The 25,378-nt window shown below is 41.8% G+C and overlaps 1 protein-coding gene across 1 annotated transcript; it reads left to right on the top strand.

Annotated features, from left to right (window-relative positions):
• The first annotated feature begins 208 nt into the window (after nt 1–208).
• Nucleotides 209–21,845, top strand: LOC138635650 (adipose secreted signaling protein). The gene is made up of 6 exons (XM_069723243.1): nt 209–335; nt 3,813–3,902; nt 9,209–9,348; nt 15,280–15,418; nt 16,178–16,303; nt 19,888–21,845. Exons 2-6 carry the CDS (start codon nt 3,884–3,886, stop codon nt 19,986–19,988), a joined length of 525 nt encoding a protein of 174 aa, XP_069579344.1. The 5' UTR covers nt 209–335; nt 3,813–3,883; the 3' UTR covers nt 19,989–21,845.
• Nucleotides 21,846–25,378: the final 3,533 nt, after the last annotated feature.

The raw sequence follows: 25,378 nt of genomic DNA, 5'->3' as shown, positions 1-25,378 counted from the left end.
AGCACGAGGAGGCCCGACCGGAGCACGAGGAGGCCCGACCGGAGCACGTGACCAGATGCGGAAATTGTCCGACAGAGAAAGTAGAGCAGAGAGAGAGAGAGAGAGAGAGAGAGGAGGGAGGAGGGGGGAGAGAGAGGAGGGAGGAGGAGAGGGAGGAGGGAGAGAGAGGAGGAGGAGGAGAGGGAGAGAGAGGAGGGAGAGAGAGGAGGAGGAGGTATATGTGTTGTGAGCTCGTGCTGTTTATAGCTGTGCTGCTCCGTCCAACACGGACCGCCGCGCTTTGGGTCGTCGGTTCAGGTTAATGTGCAACTTCAGTCTGCAGGAAGCAAAGTGAGGTAAGAGGAGCAGAACCCAAAGAACACATGAAACATTGGTGTTGACGTTTTAACCGGAATATCAAACAGCTGACTCGGAGAAAAGGAGTTCTTGGTGAAACAGCTCATCTGGATTCATGTGTTCACGTGTTTGTTCAAACAGGATCTGTTCCTTCTGCACACTGCAGGAGTTGTGTTGTTGTTGTGCTTTATTGTGTAACTTTCATACACTATGAACAACAAAACAGTTTAACAGAGTCCCGTCTTGTAATACCACTCTGTGCTGTAGGGGGCGACGGTGAGCTCCTGTAGTTGCGTTTGGTTGAACTTGGGGTATTCTTGCCCTGCTGGTTCCAGCTGATGATTGTAAGGTTGGATCAACAAAAACAAAACTAAAACTATACATCAGCACGTGGAAGGTTTTTATATTTGTTTTGTCGGTTTTGAGTCGTCCAAATAAGGTCAGTACACCTGGTTTGTTTGCCTCATAAAATGACTTGATGTTGGTAGATAACTCGCTGAGGTCCATCTCAGTAACCATCCATCTGTCAGTAACGTTGCGTAATTATCTACTATCGCCACCGTTAGCTTTAACAACGTGGCAGTTTAAACAAAACGCAGCGTCGAGTTTCACTCCAGCGTTTTCGGCTCCGTTCATTCTAACAAGAGTTTATAATCACAGACTGGATATAAAAGAGTTCGTAGCTTCAGGTCTGTAAAATGGTTCTGATCCAGAAGAGTCTTCAGCTGCAATACCAGCGAGTGCCACTAGAGGTCGGCTCCAAAAAGCCTCCGGCTCCATAGACTCCCATTCAACTTCTCTCATCAAATCCAAAGTGAATAAAATGTGTCCATCAGTTATCTCGGTGTTGTTAGCTAAAGTCACTCCTTCTTCTTAGTTTTCTGGAGGTCCATCTGAAAATAATCCCTCATTCATTAGAAAAGAAGATTCAAGAAGACCTGGTTTTGGGGGCGTGTCTGTTTGATTGACAGGTCTGTGGTGCAGTCAGGTTATAAGTGGGCGGGGCATAGTGTCCTGGAGTTCCCAATCAGATTGAGTCAGTTCCAGCACTCGTTCCTTCCCAGCTCGTCCAAATATGGTCACTTCCTGCTCCTAAATAGAAAGATGGCAACAGACAAAATCTAAACTCGAGGTTTACGAACGTCAGTTCACAAACCAACGGGTGACGTCACTATTGGTTGTTGCTTGGTTACGGTACGCTACTTCTTCCTCTGATGTTGGATTGAGGGGAGATTGGATACTACAGTGGCTCACTATCACCTCTGTAGGTGCGGGGTGGTATTACAAGACATTGACTGTTATTTCCGCCGGTCTCACATGGAGACGGAGAGCAAATCACTTCTCCCCAAAAAAATAACAGGTAATTGAAAGCAGGAAACGGCTACCTGCTGCTGCTCCCTGTGGCTTCGGTACTTTTAATTTGTGAGCCGGCAGTAACGAAGCCTCGCTGGGCTCCGGATTTACATGAGGTGGTCATGCATGTAAATTAAGTTCAGCAAAAACAGCCTTTGAAGTATCACGTTTGTTTCATAATTCAGCAACAGCTCGATGAATTAATGCTTATAAGTAATCATTAATTAGTGTGTGGTTGTAGCCTTTGTGTTTTTTCTTTTGGATTACACCTCTAAATCAATAACCCAGTGACACCTCACGACACAATCTTTGACCTTTTAAATCGCTGCAGGGGAAACTGAGGAAAGTTAGAGACTTAAAAGATAATCCTGTATAAATACAACCTGGGCTCTATTTTTGTAGGTTTCGACATATTTTCTGTGAATTAAAATAATAATAATGATTATATACTTACAGAACTTTATCAGATTTAGTTTCTGGACCACAGTGACACCATAACAGTGTAAGAAACATGGTCGAAGGCAGATGATCCAACAGGCTGCAAACAAACCAACAAACCAACCTGTTTGGCAGATTATTGAAATTGGAGCTCACCATGAAGTTCTCCAGTTATTCCTCATAAACAGGAAACCTGCTGCGTGTTGAGAGAGTAGAAGAAGAAAGTTGCTCTTAAAGCTGATGGATATTTACAATGGATTTAAAATGACCGTTTCTTCTCTTGCACATAAATTTGGTTCACCAGAGTTTGGATTAAATTAAACACAATCTAATTATTTCTAACGGCCAAGATTATGAAAATAACACCCAGAGTGTTGAACAGGCGTAATCCTTAAAAAAAAAAAAGCTGCATAAGGTAGTGATTTTTGATGTGAGCATTTATATAAACACCTGAAATTTTGCAAAACTGTTGCGTCTCCATCACGTCGTGCGTCTTTATGTGTCACACCACCACCGCGTCCACAGCTGCAGGCGTTTCAGTCCCATCGGTGGTTTTCTAATCGTAGCGACCCACTTCGGTGGGTTTTGGTTAAAAGCGGATCGTCCTCTGATTTCACTCTGTACGTTTTCTGTTTCACGGTCGTTACACTCTTCGCTCCACAGTTGCAGCAAGAAAAGTACCGACTCCGTCGCCGCGCTTTTGTTTTGAACCTCGGCTGAACTAAAATCTTAAATTACGCTCTGGTTCCACAGTGACAACATTTCTGAATCACCGCAGCACAGATTCAGTCCATTCATAGATGTGGAGGCAAACAAGGGAGAAAAATTGAGCTGCTTCCTGATGAAAAACTCCTCCGATCCTCTATTGAAATAAAAAGTCAATAAATGTTGACTGAAGAGATGAAAAAGGTGGTGACAGTGAGAATTTGTACACTCTCCTGTAGAGCTAATAAAACAACATGAGTCATAAAAATACAGCAGTAACAATAATAATTCAGCAGTTTGTCTCTTTTTAAAAAAAAAAGTTGGTTCTCACAAACTTTCACTTTTCTCAAAGCAGCAGCAGTCATGCATTTCTACTTGGCAGCATTATTTGCTGCCTGATTGTACGAGGATTTATAAAAACGTTTTACTTGTGTCACGACTCGCATGCACACCAGTTTCTTCTAAAAACGCTTTGGCAGGTATGTGAAAAGCTTTCACCTGTTTCTTTGTGAAGTCACTGCTTTGCTGTGAGTCAGTCAGTCTGAGCTTCGTTGCATATGAGGCCGATTTCTAAGTCTGTCACTTCACATGTTTTCTACTATAACACGGTGCATATTTTCTATATGTTTATAAAAAAAAAAGCACCTCCACCAGATATGATGAGTGTTATCCCCCCCCCCTCCATCTCTCAGCTAATCCTATAAACTGTTTTGTTGTTTTCCTTTAATTGAAGTCTCTGGTGCTTCACTCGTGCTGCACAGCTGTGCTCTCAGCTGAAATACCGGCTCACCGCGGGTTTGTGGATTTAGAAAGAAAAGCAGCGTGCAGAGTGCTTGTTTCCCTGCTTCTCCACTCTCATGTCAAACCTTCACCGTTCTCCTCATCTTCCAGCACTCGTCTGTTCATCCAATTATTCCCTTTTGTTTTCTCTGATTCCCGCTCCCTAAATATTAATAAAAGCTTCTCTCTGTGTTCTGCAGGGTCGTTCTGAGGTCAGACTGCTGACATGACAACGCTGTGACAGCGTGTCTGACGGACCAAATCCTGCGACATGGCCGCCGCTAAGAAGAGTGAGTTTCTATTATGGGATTTATTATCTGTTCACTACCTCGTAATATTCAGAGGTATTTCTAAATGTCTCGGAGGTATGAAGTCAGTCGATTGATGTGCAGCACGGGAACGAAATGTGTCTCCGGATCAGGAGTTTGTTTTTGAAGCTCTCGTGAATAAATCACTCATGTGGGAACAAACTGAATCCATTTGTACTTTTGGGGAAGTGAAAGAGGTAGTGACAGAAAGGAAACAACTTTACCAGTACGTTTAATGCAGAAAGTGTCATGTGGTTTATAGAAGAATTACTGCAGATACACAGAAGCCAGGAAGTGATCAGCATCTTTAAAGCTCCACACCCTGTTTCCTCAATCTTTCCCCCACATGAAGTGTTTCTTAGAAGGGACGGACTCATAAAATAAACAAAAAAATTCATCAGAATTTATTGTGATTGAGAACCTCAAATGAACCTTTTCACCAATCTGGAGGAACTCCGGGGAGGATAATCAATAAATGTTCATTTCACAATCCATTTTTCCTTTTTTTTTCTTTGTTGTCTTGGGAAAAGACGTGTTTTTATGCTTTAATATCAACAGATTTATGTAGAGGCAGGCCAGAACAATGATTGATTAGGTCTTTATTCTCCCGTGAATGAGCCTCGTCTCCTCGCTGTCTCTGATGAGGTCACTGAGTGACGGCTGGTGTGAAGGGAGCCTCCCGACCGACGTCCTGTCGATGCCATTTAACCCGAGTGTGTCAGAGATGGACTGAAATGTCTCAAGAGTAGAGGCGGATGTGCGTTGCCACCTTTAGGGAAATAAAAGTATTGCAGAAAGAAGCTTTGAAGCTTTCACTGCTTTGGTTTGAAGTCTTCCCTCATCTCATATGAACATTAGAATTTGCTAATCTCTCTGAAGATCCACAACACTTTTATGGACTCTTTCTCAGTATTTTCAGTATGAACAGGAAAAAAGACAGAATTTCATACTGCAGATTAAAGCAACTCAATCTCCCTAAACTGTCTTTGTAAGTGATTATTCTGTACGTTTATGTAGTTTAACATACGTAGGTGTTGTTATCGACGTACGTCCACTGGCTGCCGAGAGGTTTCGGTGAGTAGAAAAGATGCAAAAGCAGAAGGGGAGCCGGAGATGAATGTTTTCAATCTCCCTTTAAAGATGGCCGGCAGCGTTCTCACAACTAAACTGAATAGAGAAACAGCTGCTGAATGAGGTGATGAGAGCAAAACGCTGGAGTCCCAGGTGGGTTGACGTCTTCAGACACCGAAGAGACTCATCAAAACATGAAGGCAGCAGAGAGTTTGGTTGTTGCTTTGAAAACATATTTCATTCACATCAGTTGCCGTGTTGGACGCAGCCTGCAGATGTTGCATCGATGCAAACCAAATATGGTTTTGGTTGTAAACCTGCCAGCAGCCGGCCGACAGCCTGACGTAACGAATACGCTGACGGGCAGATTAGCGACGAGACAGAGTATAGATTAATCTGAAATAAGCCAGTTGAGCACGTGTACGTGCTGTTTTCTGTGCGCACATGCATCTGTGAGGTTGTTGGTCCGAGTCCGGGTCAGTGTAGGTGATAAACAAATGGACATAAAACCCTCCCACGATCGGAGGATGTTAGAAAATATCATTCTGTGATCAGAAATACAACACGAGGCCTCTTTACATAAAAACAGCAGTAAGACACATAAAGATGTTTTTTGGTAAAACCGTCCCGTCAATAACAAACAACTCTATCTTCAAACCTTCCTCTTCCTTCATTGAATTGTCTTTCTGATTCTGGTTCAATATCTAAATAAATTATGGGACCGTGTTCTGTTTCAAACTACAACTATAAAGCGAATTTGCCGTGCCTCTGATTTACTGATTAAAAAAAACAGGATTTCTCATAAAGAAAGAGGAAATAGTGAAATCTGATGGCCATGAATAAAGTTTAGAGATAAATAACACATTATATTATGTATAATAACCATTGGACTCACTAGAATTAATAAAATGTATCTGCAGTGAAAGAACAGGACTGTTCAGCATATTGTTTTTTAATGGGACATGTGCTTTATAGTATGAAAATATCTTCAGGCAGAATTTCTGCACAACGAGGTTGATGTGTTGCTCGACAGTTTGTTTGTTCTGTACGTACTTTCATTACATACGTGTTAGAACAGCTGAGCATCGTTCATCGTTCACTAACATCACATTTCTTGAATGGATCATTTCTCACATTGAGTCAAAGTGGATGAAACCAAACTCCTGAAGGTATCTGAACGAGCGCTTTTAAACTGTTGGTGGTGATCAGCTGTTTTTGTTCAGACCAGTAATTAGACTGCAATGGAGCCTTATTGTATGAACCTCTGGAAGTAATAACTTCAAATAACTGGTGATGTTGATAATTAACTTAAAGCTTTAAGTCTTCAAATGGAGGGATTTTCCTCTCTGAAGGGAAAAGTGCAGCTTGGTATGTCGTCACTGAACACTTTCACTGGTGCTGTGACGTTGGGATGTTTTCTGATTGATGAGTCAGACACGTGTTCAGCTCTGTGCACTCGGGAATAGATGAATAGATATTTAAAAGGATATCAGAATATGACACAAAACATCATCTTCCTTCGGCGCACATTGAACAAACAGAGAAGCTTAATCGTGACGTAAGCAGCTGCTGGTGCCGAGCGACGCCACTTTATGACGCCGACTGAATTTATTCGGTACCGTTGAGAATGAAAGAAAAAGCCATTCGGGACCAAATTTTGATACCAAGGTTACCTCCGAACGAATACCTTAAAATGCTTAAAAGCTTTTGCTTCGTTTACGAAGGAGTAAACATAAAGACACAGCGTTTACCGATAATGAGCCTCGACTGAGATGAGAGATAAAATCATTTTCAACTTGATTAAATTTAACATTAGAACGCTGTTTCACAAACTAATTTCTGTCCGAGTTGAGCATCTGAAGCATTTATGGAAATGTGTTACTTCTAGCAATAACTTGCATACGAGGCGTTTAAGCAACTTCTGTAAATTACAACTTTGAGCGCTAACTTGCATGTGAGGCGTTTAGGGAACATCTGTTAATTGTAGCTACAGAAGAAAAGCGATGTTACACTCTCCCCCTCTGAACTGCATGAAGACTCAGGATTTGGATCGTAATGTGTCATATAATTTTATTTTTAGTTAAAATGGATTTGTGTCCAATCTGAGGTTCACTGAAGGAAGTCAAACACCAAACTAACACTGTGCTTCTTGGTTATTGTCATCAAATAAATTAGTTTTACATGGATTGCTTATCAGGATTGTTTCGGGTTTTTTTTATTAACAGGTATCACTATATTCACATGTTGGATATCTTGATGCGGGAAAGACTCATTATTAAAACTGGAACTCTGAATTCAAATGAAGTCAGATAAGAAAACTCATTTTCAGATATTGACCTGGTCTGACTCCCGTCATCTTTTATCTGGATTTGGGAGCGACTTTGGGAGATTGGTGCTGTCTAGGATCACGGCAGTAATAACTTCTCTTCAGAGTGAGTTTACTTTTTGCTTATCGTGTGGGATATTGTTAATATTAAGATTTTTCTGCTGTTTTCTTTGGTCTATGGAGCTTTAGATAATTCCTCATTTTCATCTTCCATTTCTACGCAGCGATCCTGCACATAAGGAACATGATGTAACTCCCCAACTCATTATTGTGACCCAGATTGCCGATAGCAAGGATTTCTAATCTCTCATATGAGTCTGAATGAAAGTTTAATGGAACGAGGCCCAAGTGGGACAGTAAACGGTCTGAGCTGCATGTAATGCAGCGGCGTTGTGTTCAGTTAATCAGGCTGCAGCCATTAGACATAATGTCTTATTAATATTAACCCCAGTGTATCTGGAACTCATGATTATACTGGGTTGTTCCATTTACGTTTGATTTCATCCAAACATCCAGATGGCACGTGCTTTTGTTTAGAAATTACAGATTCATCGTTACGATATCATCTGGTCAAGGCGGCGAGAGGTTCTTGGGCTCCACATATACAATAATTAATAAGTATAAGTAAGTGTGTCCGGCAGCGACTGAAGGCTTCTCTGTCTGCTAGTATCATCTAGCATGTGAAACGTTCAGGGAACATCTGTAAATTGTAGTGATGACTTCAATGTGAGGCGTTCAGGGAACATCTGGCAATTAAAGAAAACAACCTCTAAAGTGAACTGTAATGTGTGAATTTTTTTTTTTTTAAATTATGAAATTGGTATAAAAAACAATTCATATATCGTTGAGAAGCCGATATTGAAATATTTTAATTTTCGAATAAAAATATTTTCAGAGCTGCAAACTTTGTTCCTCAGTTTCTTAGTACTTTATTTTTAATTTCCAGACGTGATTCGGGACTTAAAAACACATCTATTAACACACACGACTCGATAGATTTGGAAATCGGTGTTAGTTGCTACAAAACAAAGCTCTTTGAATAAAGCAAGAATAATTGTAATAGTAATGAGCAACACGTTGCCTGGGAACTGTGTGTTTGTGGAATAAACACTGTGCATGCTGGGTAATCTCAGAGGTGGACGTGCACTCAAACAGCCATCATCCAGAGTCTCTATGGGAAACGGGATTCAATTTCACGTAATGGACGAGTTCCAGCGCTTCTTAAATCACCAGCTCCTATTAATAACATATTTACTAAACATTTTAAAGGTTGTTTATTCATATTCTTTTATTTATCTCTGTTCATCGCTGTCTTGTTGTTTAGTGACTCCACATGTTTTACACTGCGAGGGTCTGGGAAAGTGATGCTCTGAAACCAAGCTTAAATCCCTCAGAAGGGAAATCTGGACAACTTGTTTATCTCAGAGAAACGGGTTTTTTTTGGAAGGGAGGGCATTTATTTGGAGAAGAAGTTTCCATTCTCTCACTCGGGGAACGAACGCCTGGGCAGGAGAACAATAAATACCGGTGTCATAAGATAGTGCTAAAACCTGAAGGGCAATAACGTGCTTCAGCTGCATGTTCGGGGTCATTGATCCACGCTGAGAAACCAACGTGGGGCCGATCGATGCCACTGCACGATGGAGAAACTCTACAAGTTTGGCTCATGAAATGGGTTTCCTCCACTTTACTGGATGTGAGCATCCTCTCCTGTCCAGTCTATGACATCACCGAGAGGAGACGGCTGGCTGTGTAGTGTGTAGTGTGTAGTGTGTAGTGTGTAGTGTGTAGTGTGTAGTGTGTAGTGTGTGGTGGTGGTGGTGGTGGTGGTGGGGTTGGGGGGCAGTGAGTGTTCGTCTTCAACAGCTCTCTACATCTGTCTCTGCCTCAGGTTGTGCGAAGGCGGGAGGCGTGCGCTTCTCAGAGGACCCCCCCGCCGCCGGAGCCCCGTCACATGTCCACTTTGACGAAAAGCTGCACGACTCCGTTGTCATGGTGACTCCGGAGGAAGACGGCAACTTCATGGTCAAGGTGGGTTTAAGCTTGTGAGCTACGTTAGATTAAGATCTTTTTATTCATCTTTTTCCTTATTCTTAGTTTTCTTGGTGACATGTTGGGAAGCGTTAAAGTAGACAGTGCTGCCATCATGTTGTCATTGTGTGTCCTGTTGGTCCACCGTGTGTTCTGTTGGTCCACTGTTGGTCCATCATGTGTCCTGTTGGTCCACTGTTGGTCCACCGTGTGTTCTGTTGGTCCACTGTTGGTCCACCGTGTGTTCTGTTGGCCCACTGTTGGTCCACTGTTGGTCCATCATGTGTCCTGTTGGTCCACTGTTGGTCCACCGTGTGTTCTGTTGGCCCACTGTTGGTCCACTGTTGGTCCATCATGTGTCCTGTTGGTCCACTGTTGGTCCACTGTTGGTCCACCGTGTGTCCTGTTGGTCCACTGTTGGTCCACTGTTGGTCCACCGTGTGTTCTGTTGGTCCACTGTTGGTCCACTGTTGGTCCACTGTTGGTCCACCCACTGTTGGTCCACCGTGTGTCCTGTTGGTCCACCGTATGTCCTGTTGGTCCACCGTGTGTTGGTTTGAGAGTCCCCTCACGGCTCTGATAGTGATTTCCCCCCAAAGAGAAGACGCCCTCTTATCGTCCATGTGATTTCCAATCCCAGCGCAGCCACATGTGAACAGCGGCTCAGCTGGAAGACGCTTCTTCTGATTGACACAAAGCAGCCGAGATAATTCTGTTAGTGTCATTTTACTGTCACTTTTGTAATGTGATGACCTGACAAGCAGGAACGATGGTACCACAGGGGCGGTGTGATGCTGCAGCGGGACTTGAGCCTTCAAGCAATCACGTCAATAATGAAAATTATACACAAGTTGTGTCAGAGGACGCTACGAGAACTGGACTCAAACCTGGAGGGTCAAATTACAGTTTAGACCTCTGAGATGGTCGATCACGGTCTCGTTGTTTTTGTTTTTTAACAGACTGATTTTGTGGTAATTGTGTGTTCTTGAAAGTAAGAAAATATTTGTCAGTATTTTATCATCGTGTCAAGAATATTGTTATTGCAGAAATATCCTAAAATATTGTGGTATTATTTTAGGATCATATCCTCCAACACTAATACAGATGATTTGCTGTTTGAGTTTAGATTGTAGATTAGTGCTGATTTCATTCCCAAATGGAACTAGTAATCATTATTATCATAATGATTTTCATAAACACACCATCTACTCAAAATAAGGCAATTTTATGTTAAAGTTTGTGTCCCTACTTGCCAGCTGAGGTTGTGAGTGACAGTAATGTGGCAGCTGAAGAAGGGCTGCAGTCCTTCCTGTAATACAACCATGTAAATGTTCTGCACTGCATTAAAGGACTTCATCTGAATCTGATCTGACAGGAATCCTTTTAGTTTGAAGGAGTTTCAGTGATATACTGGAAATATATTTTGGAAACCACTTATTTACAAGATAATGTTGGTCCTTTTTCCCAAAGCTCAGTTGTCAGAAATGTCTGTCTGCTTCCTGGATCCAGGACAGCTGTTGTGGGGGTTGAGGCATCGCACAGGACTGACCAACCAACCTCAAACAAACCAGCAACATTACTCAGTTCTGATTAAACCAAACAACATTGTTCAGACACAATAAATATGTTGCTTGTTTTTCTGACCCTGAACGTGCTCTGATTGGCTGCGGCGGATCAGCGAGGCACGATTACTGCACAATCACCTGATTGTGATTTTTTTTTTTTTTTTATTGAGCTGCAATCTTTCATCGTAATCTTTTCTATTCATATGTATAAAACCAGCTGGATGAAACAGAAACATCATATTTTCATTTGAAGCTTGTTTCTCATTTCGTCCTCTTCGTCTTCTACGGTTCAACTATTTATAGAGAACCATTTATTTATTATTTCAATGAGCATCTACAGCCATAAAGATCATGGATTTAAACATTGCAGCCAACAAACTGCTTCTCCTCTTCATTAGCTGTATTATTTAACTATGATGAGGCTTATTCTGTCATAAAATGGACAGAAAGATGCAATTAAATTGTCAATTCAGCGCTGGACTGGACTCCCCTGGACTCCATGTTTGGTGGTGGATATGATGTTGGGAGATAACTCTTTGATCCAGTGTGAGAACTGATAGATCTTATTTGTGAAGCATCCAGCAGAAGATTAAAGTCTTCTCATCACCATTTAATCTCCTCTGTCGGCTATAAAGGCGAAGAACAATGATATCAGACTCCTCGTCTGCTGTCGGGTCTTAAAGCCTCAAGTCAAAGAACAACAAAGGCACAAAAACCTCTGATAAGAACTCGCTGTCTGTCTGGAAGGTGGTCATCAGCAACCACCAACCTTCAGCTCCACAGAGTTCAACTGAAATGATGATCATGATACTCATAAATAATAATAACATTCCTTCCAATGAGCCCTTTTATTTCTTAGAGATTTGTTGTTGTTGTTGTTGTGTTTTACAGCTCTTTGATCGTATCACGTCCAAGAAGCTGTTTTTCATGACTTTCTCTTTGTGAATTTGTATTATTCACTATTGCATCGTTACGAGCAGTGAACATGTTGGAAGAAATGTAGGCAGAGCCTTACAGCACAAATACATGTCTGGCTAATAACACTGGTTTGTTTGTGAATCCAGATTTTTCCCGTAGCACCGCCATGAAGTCGTGGTTTGGAGTAAAATATCGCAGCTATCAGATGGATTGGTGTGAAGATTGGTTCGGACCTTCACGTGACCCTTCTGGACAAATTGTAATAAATGTGACGATCCTCCAACTTTCCATCCAACGCCATTATCATGTTAAAGTTTGGTCATTAGCTTTGGGAACCTGATGGCGTTCCTATTGGCTTCAGCTGTACGTTGGGTTTACATGTATGTAAACATGCCAAACTAAGATGGTGACCATGCTAAACAGTCATAACTCCCTCTGAACATGATGAATGGTTGATGTGAGCCTCGAAGAGCTGCTGATGCCTCGTTGGGTTTTTAGATGTCAGATCAGGACACACAAAGAAGATCAGAACAAAAACATTTGTCCACAAATAGTAGCTAAAGCAGCAAAAAAAGCACCGAGCTAAATGTTTGAGAAAAGACGTGAACACCAACAGAGGACGTGATTTATGCAACAAGGGATGGATCTGTTTTTGTTCAAGTGGTTGGCAGAGAAACTGAAGCTCACACTTTCATTACAGCTTTTGAAAAGATTTCTTGCCTGCAGGTTGAGTTTGTCCCACAATCCTTTATGTCAGTATTACAGAATAACTAGAAGGTATTTCTTCTCATCTTCGGCCTCTAAATAAATCCAACCTTCTCGTTTTAGTTCAACAAACAACTCTGACGTTCCTTTAGGACGAATGTAGATATGCCTGAATACAAGAGCACTAAACACGGGCTACAGATCGGCCTTAACAGACAGCAAATCCAGAAGTTGTTCATGTCGCTCTTCTTCTGTCTGCTCGGTGGAACTTGGCCTCCAAGTGACGCCACTAATTCATTCGGGTTCGGGTTAGTTGTCCGTCACAGATCGGCTCCAGTTTATGTCCCTCAGCTCTTCAGGCGTGCCGGGCGAAGAGGACCGTTCAGCGCTGAGGAGATGAGGGGTGGGGGGCTGGTGTTGCTATAGCAACAGCCGGGGGGTTGGCAGGCAGGCCGAGGACGAGGTGGGCGTGTGTGGGATGGAAGCGGTATGCGTACAGCGGCCGTACGGACGGCGGGAACAACACATCATTCTTCCTGCGAGCGTGTTTCACTGTTTCTGATTAAAACGATGAAACGAGCTGCAGAGTTTGGAGGAAGACACGTTTTTTTGATTATCAAACTTTTTGTCTCATGGCCGTGGTGGCCAGCGTTCGTGAAGTTCAGCCGAGGTGCTGCCGTGCAGAGCGTCGGTACGTGTACACATACAGATTATCTGTAATCACATTACTGACTAACCTGATTTAAGTGTTAATGAATAAAGGACGTCTGTTTGCCTCCCAGAAACACTGCCATAAAATTAGAAAGGGAAATCAAACAGGGATTTACAGGGAATTATTGGTAGTTCGGAGCAGTACTGATCAATCTTTCTCTGTTAACAGCAGATCCAGTGAGAGAGGTGCTGCTTGTAGTGATGAGCTGGCAGAGAAAAGCTGACTCAGCAATTTGCAGGAAATCAAAGTGCAAACATGCATTTCTCTGTTTGGGTTCATTCTCACTTCTGTCATTGTGTTATTTTCAACACAAAGTCAACAACGAGCTGCTGAACACAGCAGAACATTCAGCTAAAGAGCCACGTATTCCAACCAAGAGACCAAAACAGAGCTAAAAGGGTGTAAAGTACACATGAACTCCAAATGATTTCTAATGTTGATCTACATGGATTTATTGTTGTATAAGTTGTAGAGACGACTTGCCTCGCTGCCTGTTTCCTCTCTGTGTTTCCTCTCTCTGTTTCCTCTCTATGTTTCCTCTCTGTGTTTCCTCTCTCTGTTTCCTCTCTATGTTTCCTCTCTCTGTTTCCTCTCTCTGTTTCCTCTCTCTGTTTCCTCTCTGTTTCCTCTCTGTGTTTCCTCTCTCTGTTTCCTCTCTCTGTTTCCTCTCTCTGTTTCCTCTCTGTTTCCTCTCTCTGTTTCCTCTCTCTGTTTCCTCTCTCTGTTTCCTCTCTCTGTTTCCTCTCTCTGTTTCCTCTCTCTGTTTCCTCTCTCTGTTTCCTCTCTGTGTTTCCTCTCTCTGTTTCCTCTCTGTTTCCTCTCTCTGTTTCCTCTCTGTGTTTCCTCTCTCTGTTTCCTCTCTGTGTTTCCTCTCTCTGTTTCCTCTCTGTGTTTCCTCTCTGTGTTTCCTCTCTGTGTTTCCTCTCTCTGTTTCCTCTCTGTGTTTCCTCTCTGTGTTTCCTCTCTCTGTTTCCTCTCTGTTTCCTCTCTCTGTTTCCTCTCTGTTTCCTCTCTCTGTTTCCTCTCTCTGTTTCCTCTCTCTGTTTCCTCTCTGTGTTTCCTCTCTCTGTTTCCTCTCTGTGTTTCCTCTCTGTGTTTCCTCTCTGTGTTTCCTCTCTGTGTTTCCTCTCTCTGTTTCCTCTCTGTGTTTCCTCTCTGTGTTTCCTCTCTGTGTTTCCTCAGCTGTTAGCTGGCGGGGTTTTACTGCTCATCTCTTTTCATCTCGTCTCCTCTGTAAGGCTTTCCTCCCTCCTCGCTGTGATGCTTCCTCCTCATGAATTTTTCTCTTTGTACTCTTCCTTTAGACGTTTGCACTATGCAGGCTGACGATTCTTCAACTACAGAATATTTGCCTTTAAAATACTTGATTTAAAACTGTTCATTGATTATTGAAAAGAGTTGATTCATTTTCCGCTGCTTCCAAACATGGCTACGCTAAAGATTTCAATTCAATATCTTTATAACAACGAGTTATTTCATGGCTCTGAACATAGTAAAGTCTTAACAACAGAACTTTACAGCATTACATAAAGACACTCAGCAATCCAACAATTCCAACAAGCAACTGGGAGGAAAAAAACTCCCTTTTAACAGGAAGAGAAGCTCCGACTGAACCGGGCTCGGAGGTCCGACCGGTTCAGACCATCTGCCTCCACAAACATCAGATATCATCTCATCCACAGAGACGTTCCTGCCGGCTGCTGATTTCTACGTGTTGGAGCTGCAGCAGCGTCTCGGCCTCCAGCCTGTTGTCGCAGGTGGAATAAGACGGATCGATGAATAACTGACAGATTATTACTGGAAGGTTGTTTGGTTTCGTTCCCCTTCAGGCTGAAATCAGGATCACCGGAGCAATAACCAATCATTTTAATGAGAGGACTTGGACTTAGAGGAATACTCTTCTATAGACCTGTAATAATAGATTACAGTATGCAGTGTGAAGACAAACCTCCTGATGACCTCTCTCTTCCTCCTGGTGGTCACAGATGGATACAGCAGCTCCTAAACCCTCCAAATACTTCCCCCCTCCAGGTCGGCTTCCTGAAGACGCAGCACCGCTATGAAATCGTGTTCACGCTGCCCGAGGTCCCGGCTCTAGGTAAAGACGTGTGTCCGGCGCCGGTACCGAGTCCACACCTCCGGATCACCGACATCACAGCGGCACCGGAAGGTGAGCTCACGACACAACGAGGAAACTCACACAGATAAATCTCACTGATGCTGCGTCAGCACATCTGGACGAGGCCGGTCAACGACAGCAGCACACCTGCATCACATGACCACATCCACAGACGACCCCTGACCTTTAACCCCTCCAGCACTTTATAGACTTATGTGTTCAGCACGTTGCATTTTAATCTGCGTCCACTTTTTGTCAGATCTCTCTTCTAGTTCATCACTAAAATCCCCTTTAAATTAGTTTTAATACGAGCCAGTTATTATTTCGCCACGTTCACTCAGACTGTGTTATGCAAACGCAGTTTTTATTTGAGCTCCTGAGTGAAACTCGTCGTTGCAGACGAGCAGATGGCCGAGGATTACAGCAGCAGACAGTTCAGATAGTGTTCGAGCAGCAATCCATCTCCGAGAAATCACAGGAACCAAAACTTTAATATCTTTTCCTGTGTTTGTCTTGAACTCGCACCGCTCGTCACGTCACCTCCAACATCTGGCGCCGACGTGGAAGAAAAAAAGGTGCTTTTATAGACGTGTAAGGACACACTCTGTCAATGTGCGTGATGCTCTCATGTTTCAGGGACCTTTATATATTCATGACTTTCACTCTGCTGTGTTGATGTTTTTCCCCGTAACGGTTTGTTCGAGCACTGTTCGTATGAAAAACATCATCTCGTGCCGGAGACAAAGGAAATGTGTGTGTTGTCAAAGTTGGCTAAAAAGGAGGAAACCCGATCTATGTTCCCGTGTGCAGGAGGTCTGAGGGTGACGTGCGAGTACATGGCCCAGCAGGAGGGCGTTCTGTGCGAGGAGGTGCTGCTGCTGAGCGAGACCAGCGAGGACATCTGTGTCAAGGTCAAAGTTCACGCCCGGGTCATGGGTGAGGCTGTTTTAACACTATAGACATGATAATAATCTGTTTTCTGTGCTTTCCTCTATGAGCAGTCGATATCGCACCACACTACACTGAGAAATACAGAAGTTATTATATTTACATATAAATTAGACTTCTTATTGGAAAAACATGAATGATTTGGGAGAACATTTAAAAATAATTTCCACTCATAAAATCTTAAAGGAATACTCGAGGATTTTGGAGATTTAACCCGACAAACGATTATAATGAAACTCTGATATTATAAAAGGAAGTTTGTGCCTTTTAAGACAGCTTCTGCCACTTTAATGGAACATTTTATTGCTCTTTTTATCTTAATTCTTGGGCTGCAACAAATGTTTATTTAATCAGTTCATCATTTAGTCCATAAAATGTCAGATATGTCTGAAATCTTTTTTGCTCTAATCAGACCAGCAGTTTAAAATCCAAAGATCTTTCATTCACCATCACATAACATAAAGGAAATAGCAAATATTCACGAATTATTTGACCATGATCAAAATCAAATACTTTTTTATGGTATAAATACTTTATACTTCAGTGTATTTTTTGGTAATTCTCAAAAAGACTGTTTTTCTTATCGGTAGTTTAATGATCCGTTTCAGTTTGTTTCACCTGCAAGTCCTTTAAAACCAATGTAAAACCTGCATTTTAGGACCTGTGTCTCTTATTTCTGCCTGTTTTGCTCTCAGAGAGAAATGACTGTTAAACCAGAAGTTGAACAGGTGGAATCTTTGTTGGTGCTCTGCTGCCTCCTGCTGGTGACTCTGCGTTTAGATCACAGTTCTTTCACTACTAAACACCAAAGTCCGTGGCCAGCAGCCCAGATTAGATTTAGTTTACAGATGTTTTTTTATATAATAAAAACACATTATGAACGTTTTTAATAGGTGCAGGTGTGTGGAAGTAATGAAGCGACTGTTGTCCTGGTGTGTCCTGCTGGCCAGAGGCTGTAATCAATTTACATTTTCTCCACTTAAATCAGAGACTGAATTAGATTTTGGTATTTGTGTCAGCAGATGGAGAATTAGGTGAAGGGGCCGTCCGTGTTTTTCCATCTGTGCCTGAGTAAATATAGCTGAGTGTGTGTGTTTCTGTACGCATGCATGTGTGTGTGTGTGTGTGTGGGGATGAATGGTGGCTGTGTTGGTGAGCGTTTATTTTTACTCTCATAGCATGGCCTGAACATCTGTCCAGATGTCAGTGTGTAATTGAGGCCTGGATGAAACCCAGATCAATGGATTAAGCTCTGCCTCCACCTCGGCTGTTACAATCAGATCAGTGACTGAATGAGGGAGGAAAAAAACACATTGTGCAGCAGCTTCGGCCATCAGTCTTGTAAAATACAGATGCTTTTTTTTTTTAAACTTGCACCAATTATTGATCAGAATTGCACATATATTTGTGTTGATACTATATTTCTTCAGGCCATACAGTCAAACTACTATATCTATTACTGTGAATAATGAATGTATGTGTTTGTATTCTTCAATATATGAAGGTTGTGGGGGAGAAAAAGAATAAAAAGAATTAGCATTGGCCGGGAATCGAGCCAGTGTTGATATTAATCATTTCTCTCAGCCCATACGGTCAAAGTACTATTTTTATTACTGTGAATAATGAATGTACAGTGGTGTGAAAAAGTGTTTGCCTCCTTCCTGATTTCTTATTTTTTTGCATGTTTGTCACTTAAATGTTTCAGATCATCAAACAAATTTAAATATTAGTCAAAGATAACACAAGTAAACACAAAATGCAGTTTTTAAATGAAGGTTTTTATTATTAAGGGAGAAAAACAATCCAAACCCACATGGCCCTGTGTGAAAAAGTGTTTCCCCCTAAACCTAATAACTGGTTGGACCACCCTCAGCAGCAACAACTGCAATCAAGCGTTTGTGATAACTTGCGATGAGTCTTTTCCAGCTGTGGATGAATGTTGGCCGACTCATCTTTACAGAGTTGTTGTAATTCAGCCACATTGGAGGGTTTTCCAGCACCAACCTCCTTTTTAAGGTCATGCCACAGCATCTCAATAGGATTCAGGTCAGGACTTTGACGAGGCCACTCCAAAGTCTTCATTTTGTTTTCCTTCATCTATTCAGAGGTGGACTTGCTGGTGTGTTTTGGATCATTGTCCTGCTGCAGAACCAGAGTTGGCTTCAGCTTGAGGTCACGAACAGACGGCCGGACGTTCTCCTTCAGGATGTTTTGGTAGACGGTAGAATTCATGGTTCCATTTATCACAGCAAGTCTTCCAGGTCCTGAAGCAGTAAAACAGCCCCAGACCATCACACTACCACCACCATGTTTTACTGTTGGTATGATGTTCTTCTTCTGAAATGCGGTGTTACTTTTACACCAGATGTAACGGGACACACACCTTCCAAAAAGTTCAACTTTGGTCTCATCAGTCCACAGAGTATTTTCCCAAAAGTCTTGAGGATCATCGAGATGTTTTCTGGTAAAAATGAGACGAGCCTTAATGTTCTTTTTGTTCAGCGGTGGTTTTGGTCTTGAAACTCTGCCATGCAGCCATTTCTGCCGAGTCTCTTTCTTCTGGTGGAGTCATGAACACCGACCTGAACTGAGGCAAGTGAGGCCTGCAGTTCTTTGGATGTTGTCGTGGGGTCTTTTGTGACCTCTCGGATGAGTCGTCACTGCTCTCTTGGGGTAATTTTGGTCGGCCGGCCGCTCCTGGGAAGGTTCACCACTGTTCCATGTTTTCTCCATTTGTGGATAACGGTTCTCACTGTGGTTCTCTGGAGTCCCAAAGCTTTAGAAATGGCTTTAGAACCTTTTCCAGACTGATAGATCTCAATTACTTTCTTTCTCATTTGTTCCTGAATGTCTTTGGATCTCAGCATGATGTCTATCTTCTGAGGATCTTCTGGTCTACTTCACTTTGTCATGCAGGTCCTATTGAAGTGATTTCTTGATTGAGAACAGGTGTGTCAGTAATCAGGCCTGGGTGTGGCTCGAGAAATTGAACTCAGGTGTGATAAACCACAGTTAAGTTATGTTTTAACAGGAGGGGGCAAACACTTTTTCACACAGGGCCATGTGGGTTTGGATTGTTTTTCTCCCTTAATAATAAAAACCTTCATTTAAAAACTGCATTTTGTGTTTACTTGTGTTATCTTTGACTAATATTTAAATTTGTTTGATGATCTGAAACATTTAAGTGTGACAGACATGCAAAAAAATTGGAAATCAGGAAGGAGGCAAACACTTTTTCACACCACTGTGTGTGTGTTTACATAATCATAGCTGTATTCTTCAATATTTGAAGGTCGTGGGGGAGAAAAAGAATAAAGTGATGTGCATTGGCCGGGAATCAAACCAGAATCTTAAATCTGTGACCCAAACCAACAAAACTCGGAGAATTAGATCTCATAATCTGGATGATTTCATTCTCAGTTCATATCAAACTTGATTTTTGTTTGCAAGTGTAAGAAATTTCCTCTCAAAAGTCTCTTATGCTGCATTCAACAACACTAAAACAACTTAATGGTGCTCAGAGAACGTCTCGGATCAAATAAATCATGTGTGGTTTATCTGTGTCTGTCCAGACCGTCACCAGGGCACGCCCATGCTGCTGGAGGGGGTTCGCTGCATCGGCATGGAGCTGGAGTACGACTCTGAGCAGAGCGACTGGCAGGGATTCGACTAAAACCTCAAACCTCTGCTTCCACCTGAAGTCCGCACACATGTGCTCCACTTCACTCTCCTCCTGATGTGCAAACTGCATCCCACTTAGATGTAAACAAGGGCTCTGAGTAACTAAAAAGATTGATATTGATGTTGAGCATGCAGCACCTTTGTTCCACCACAAGGGGGCACTGCAGACCACAGTATCCAATCTAAAGGCTCTTAAACGTCCATATATCTTCAGTTTCTTTTATGTTAAATGCATTTCAGGAGTTGTAACTGACATTTCTGTTGTACACTCTTAACCCCAACCTGCCCTGTTTATATTATTTCTACTTTTCCCAGACTGCCTTTCAGGACATCCAAAACAACAACAACAACAATGAATCGATTTGTTTATCAAAAGAAACACTGAATCAATTCTTCATTTCAGACATTTTTCAAGCAGAAACATTCTCTGGTTCATGATTTTCTGCGCGTTTTTCTTTTATATTATTGCAAATTTTAAGTATTTGGGATTTGAATCGTTGTTTTTTTTTCTCCAAACTATTAACCCATTTATCAATCAAACAAGCAGCAGATCAACAGTGACAGTAATCTTCAGATATTTAAGTGTTTTTTTGGCAGCTTTTTTCTTCCCGCTCCAAAGTTTAGGGATGTTTTGGTTTTGGTTTTTTGCTTGAATTCATGAAGCCTTCAGAAACACATATGCGACTCAAGTGCCTTTCAATGCACCGTCCTGTTTCTCTCTTTATTGTTTTACCATCAGACAGACAGATCGCAGTTCTGAGTGACCTGAGTTCTTTCACCAAATGTACATTTTTGGGATCAGAGCAGCAACAGTCCAGTATGACACTGAAAAAGAGGACCTATTATGCTCTTCTGTATTTTCTGTCATAAATAATGTTGCAGTGTTCATATAAAATAAGGCCAACATTTCAAATAAGGAGGTAAATGTATGTAAAAGTAATTAATTTGAGCAGTGACGTTATGAATTTGGCCGGTGCCATTTTGTGTTGTTTTTAGCCAGAAGTGACCATATATGGGCAATCAGTGGAGGAGCTGGTGGTGGATGACCAAAATGCCCCGCCCACTAATAGCAAAAACCTGATTGCACCCCAGGCATGTCAATCAAACTAACACCCCCCCTCCCCCCCCGGGGCAAAAAAATGCCCCTTTTTTTAAGCCTAATATCTAAAAACTGATGGGATTGTTTTCAGATGAAGCAGAAAACGAACAAGGGGTGATTTAATGAGAACATACATTTATTTTTTTTATTGACTTTGTATTTCATGAGGCATTAAATTGGGAATCTATGGAGCTGTGGCCCCAGTGGCCCTCGATGGTATTGCAGTTTAAGGCATCGGCCTCATTTATCAGACCTGGAAGCAATGCACACTTTTATATCCAGTCTGTGCTCTGAATACTCTGATATCTATATATGGTCATGTGCTCTATGCAGGAAGTACCGGGACACGCCCACCCACCTGTTCAGTCTGTTTATTAAACCAAACAGCAGTGATGCTCCAGCAAACGTGTTCAAGCCAAACGCCTGTCAAACTACGGTCTGTTTAAACACGTTAGAGGGAATATATGAAAACAACTATGTTCGATGTGTGATTGAATTACGTCACAATAAACAGGTGAGAGTGATATTTACCCAACAGACGTCCTTCTGCTGACGTTCCCGTCGTTGACTCTCGTGTTTCGGATCAGACTCCGACACGAAGTTTCCATTTCCTGTAAAGAAAGAGAAATTATCTCCTTTAGCAGGTTTACTATTTACTTTTCCACATGGGGGGCGTCAAGCACTGATTTCCTGGAAGTTGGCCAATCAGAAGAAAGTGTTTTTTTTAAGGAAAGGAGGGGGGGCGGGGTTAAAGAGGCAGGGGGTACAAGAGCATGAAGTGAGGGGCTGCATGAAGGGCCAGTAGAAGATCATGTGAAAGCTACTTTGATAGAGTCCCAGAATAAATAAATAAATAAATAAATAAAAAGGAGCATAACAAGTCTCCTTTAAATCCAACAGGTGTGTTTGAGTCCGTCCTCATTTACTCTTTGTGCTTAAAGATCAACAGCTGTGATCTGCTGCACTGCCGTCTCCTTATATTCCCCTTTCAAAGATAAAAGAAGAAAAAACCTGTTTCCTTCCCGTCCCCCCGTCCCCCCCCGGTCCCGGTGTTTAGAGCTGTATCTGCATTCAGCCTTAAAGGAATCGGTTCAGTGTGTAACTTCTCTTCTCGTTAGACCACAAGCTGTCGGAGTCGCGCAGGTTGAATAGATTCATTTGATGTCTGCTTGTGTGGAAATACGTCACAGCTCGGTAGAGTCTCTGGCTCACTAGTGCACAATCTGTTTGTTGACACCTGCTCCCCGTGTGTGATTTGTATTTTTTAAATGTCAATAATGAATAAATAGGTGTGTATGTTGGAGGTTTTTTTGTTATTCTTTGTGTCGTCTGTCAGTTCGTGGCATGACCACTTGGGGGCAGTCTACGCTGCTGAACAGCCCTCCAGCAGGAGGTCCCTTCAACCCTCCGATGTCTTACAAACAAAGTAGTTTGGAACAAATGGAGACGAAAAAATATACATCATTTTGAGAAGATCCTAAAAATACTAAAGATAATTTGAGATGAATGTGGATTGAGGAGGATTTCAGCTTTAACTTGTGTACATTTGAAGCATCTTTGTGCAGCAGTTTTCAGTTTTTGCATGAACTCCCTTTTAAACAGCAACTTGATGTGCACTAAAGTGTGGATGTTTGAGGACACTGAGATGAGGCCCTGGCGTGTCACGCTTCAGCTCACGTTATGTTCAATAAGGTTTAAAGCTTCACAGCACTTCAGCTGCAGTTTTGCGAAATTGTCTGAGCCTAATTGGATTAACTCCATCTGCTTTTGTTTGTTTGTAAATCAGTGACTTTTAGCACTTTTTATCATTTTCATTAAGATCAGAATTCCTATTAAAGGCTCATTAAATTCTGTTGCATTGTCATTTAAAAAAAATTCTGCGTTTTATGAGCTTTTCTGTATCAATGTGGTTTAAACAAAAACTTAAACTTAAACTTGAGCAGAGATTTGACTTGCTGTAATAAAACACTTCCCTTCAGCCACCACTTGCTGTGAAGAGCGACATGAAGACGTCCCGTAAACAACAAAGTTCGAGACAAGTTTGAGCTGCTGGACGACTTCAAATACACATTATATGAATATTGAGGGCCACAGTGTTCAGGAGGAGTTACAGTGTGCTTCACAACTTCACTGGAATCTTATTTCATTGTATTTATTGATGCAAACAGCGGATGCAGCGACTTCAGACTGAAGGTGAGACTCCTTTAATTCTCTGTAATTCATCACCACACATTTTAAACTCCAAAACCAGCTGCGAATAAAATACCACTAAATGCTACAATACTGCAACAAATATCCTCCAACATGACTCTAATTTCAACTTTAATAAATTTACTTTAATTCATTTCAACTAAAGTCTTCAGAGACTGTTTTCAGAAGAGAAAAACGATCTCTCCAACAGATTGTGTCCTAAATTGAAGTCGGACAAATCAGCTACAAACTATTTTAGATTTAATTTATTGGTCGTTTGGGACGAATGATAAAGTTCAGTCATTTTAATTAAAGTCAGTGCTGCATTTTTATAATAACAAAGTTATCTACAGGCCTTCAGCTCTTAAATAGTTTTTTTTATTATTTTGAATTTGGCCAGTTATTAATTAGTGGCGGTGTTTGGATTCCTGTGGAGCGAAGCAGAGGCCACATGAATAAACTATGAGCTGTTGCAGGACAAATCGAGTGTGAATTATTCACCTGTCGGGATGTTTTGGTATAAATATGGCGCAACTCGGCGCTCCAGGTGGGTTGAAGAAAATGAATGATAAAACAAAGACTTTAGTTCACTATTTGTGCACCTAAACCTTTGTCTTAATTTGACAGATAATTATTTAAAGCTCAAAAGTGTCACGTATTAGCGCCAATTATATCGGCTATTTATTATTTTATAAATATATATATCAATTATGATCTGTTTTTAAAGTATAAAATAAAATGATCAGTATTTTAGATTTCGGATTTTTTTTTTCGTCTGTGTCTTTAATAGCAGCTATTAAACGAAATAAGCAATAGGCTGCGAATTTAAACTCTTAATATGTTTATTTATATAGTCAGTACAGTTAAAAGTCGCGGTTCTAATCGGTAATAACGATTCATTTTCTATCAAAAACAATTCATATTTATTACAAAGAACATTTCGTTCAAATTCTCTTCCATTCAGTTTATTTAAAGGAAATTCAGTTATCCTATTTGTCAAGTGAGCAATATAACATTTTTTACATGAATTTGGCCTTTATTGTGAATCTCGCCTCCACCGATCGGCAGCAGGAATAAAGCGTCGTCAGAAGGAGAGGAACCACAGGAAGGTTTGAAAAGGTTTGAATCCGTTTTATTTGGATTTGATCATGAAGAGGAGGCCAGTCTGCCTCTTAATGTGGATGATAAATGTCATGTCTATGTTTTGAAATAAAAAAACGCTGGTCAAATCAGCCATGTTTACAACAGCCTATACATTTACCCCCCCCCCCTCCTCCCCCAGCATTTATTCCAACAAGCTACCTGTTATTAGTTATTTGTTGGAGTCGCGTCCTTTTTAACCACCACGCAGTAGCGATTCGGGGTCCATATTCATACCAATTTATTTTACCCCCCCTCCCCCCCCTCAGGCTTGTGTGACGACACGTGCTCTGCTATTTAAAAAATTTAAAAAAAAAAAAAATAGGCGCGTGCTGTAGTTTGTTGGACTCATTTGCGGCCTTTCAGCTTTTTAAGCGTCTGAAATAAGTTGTTGTAAAAGTAAAACAACAACAACAACCAGTCCAGGAACGAGGTTCCGTGTTCACCTGAGCCGAACAAACATTTCAACTCCACGCGCTCCTTCCTCTCCTGCTCGGCTGAGTGTGGAGCGGGAGGTGAACTCTGCGTGGTCCGGTGCCCTCTCTCTGACCTCCGGGATTATAGTAATCTCTGTTGATTGATCTGATTGATCAAATTCATCTCCACGAGGCCGCAATTCAGACACGCACGGGGGAGCCGGGGAGATGAGGCGGGCGGTGCAAATAAGGCGTTTTTGGTCGCGGCCCGCGGCCGTGAGGCAGACAGGCAGCAGATCTGCGGGGCTGCAGCCGTCCGAGTCATGTGACACCAAATGGACGCGAGTCTCCGTGTCCGCAGTAATTCTCTGTAATTGGGGCTCTGAGCGCAACAGAAGTTTTATTTAAGTAAAAGTGCAGTTTGAAGTTCACAGGAATGACTTTAGATTTAATTTTCATAATGAAAAAAAGTATTTTCCTGCTTTTAGTTTCGGGCAGAAGCTGCAGTCACATCATGAGGTAAACAAACATTCTGGA

This window comes from Brachyistius frenatus, unplaced genomic scaffold (genome assembly GCF_029030835.1).
Source record: "Brachyistius frenatus isolate BFR_SWC_R1_liver_20210118 unplaced genomic scaffold, ASM2903083v1 Contig_321, whole genome shotgun sequence".
Taxonomy (NCBI): domain Eukaryota; kingdom Metazoa; phylum Chordata; class Actinopteri; family Embiotocidae; genus Brachyistius; species Brachyistius frenatus.
This window is presented reverse-complemented; position numbering and strand designations above follow the sequence as displayed.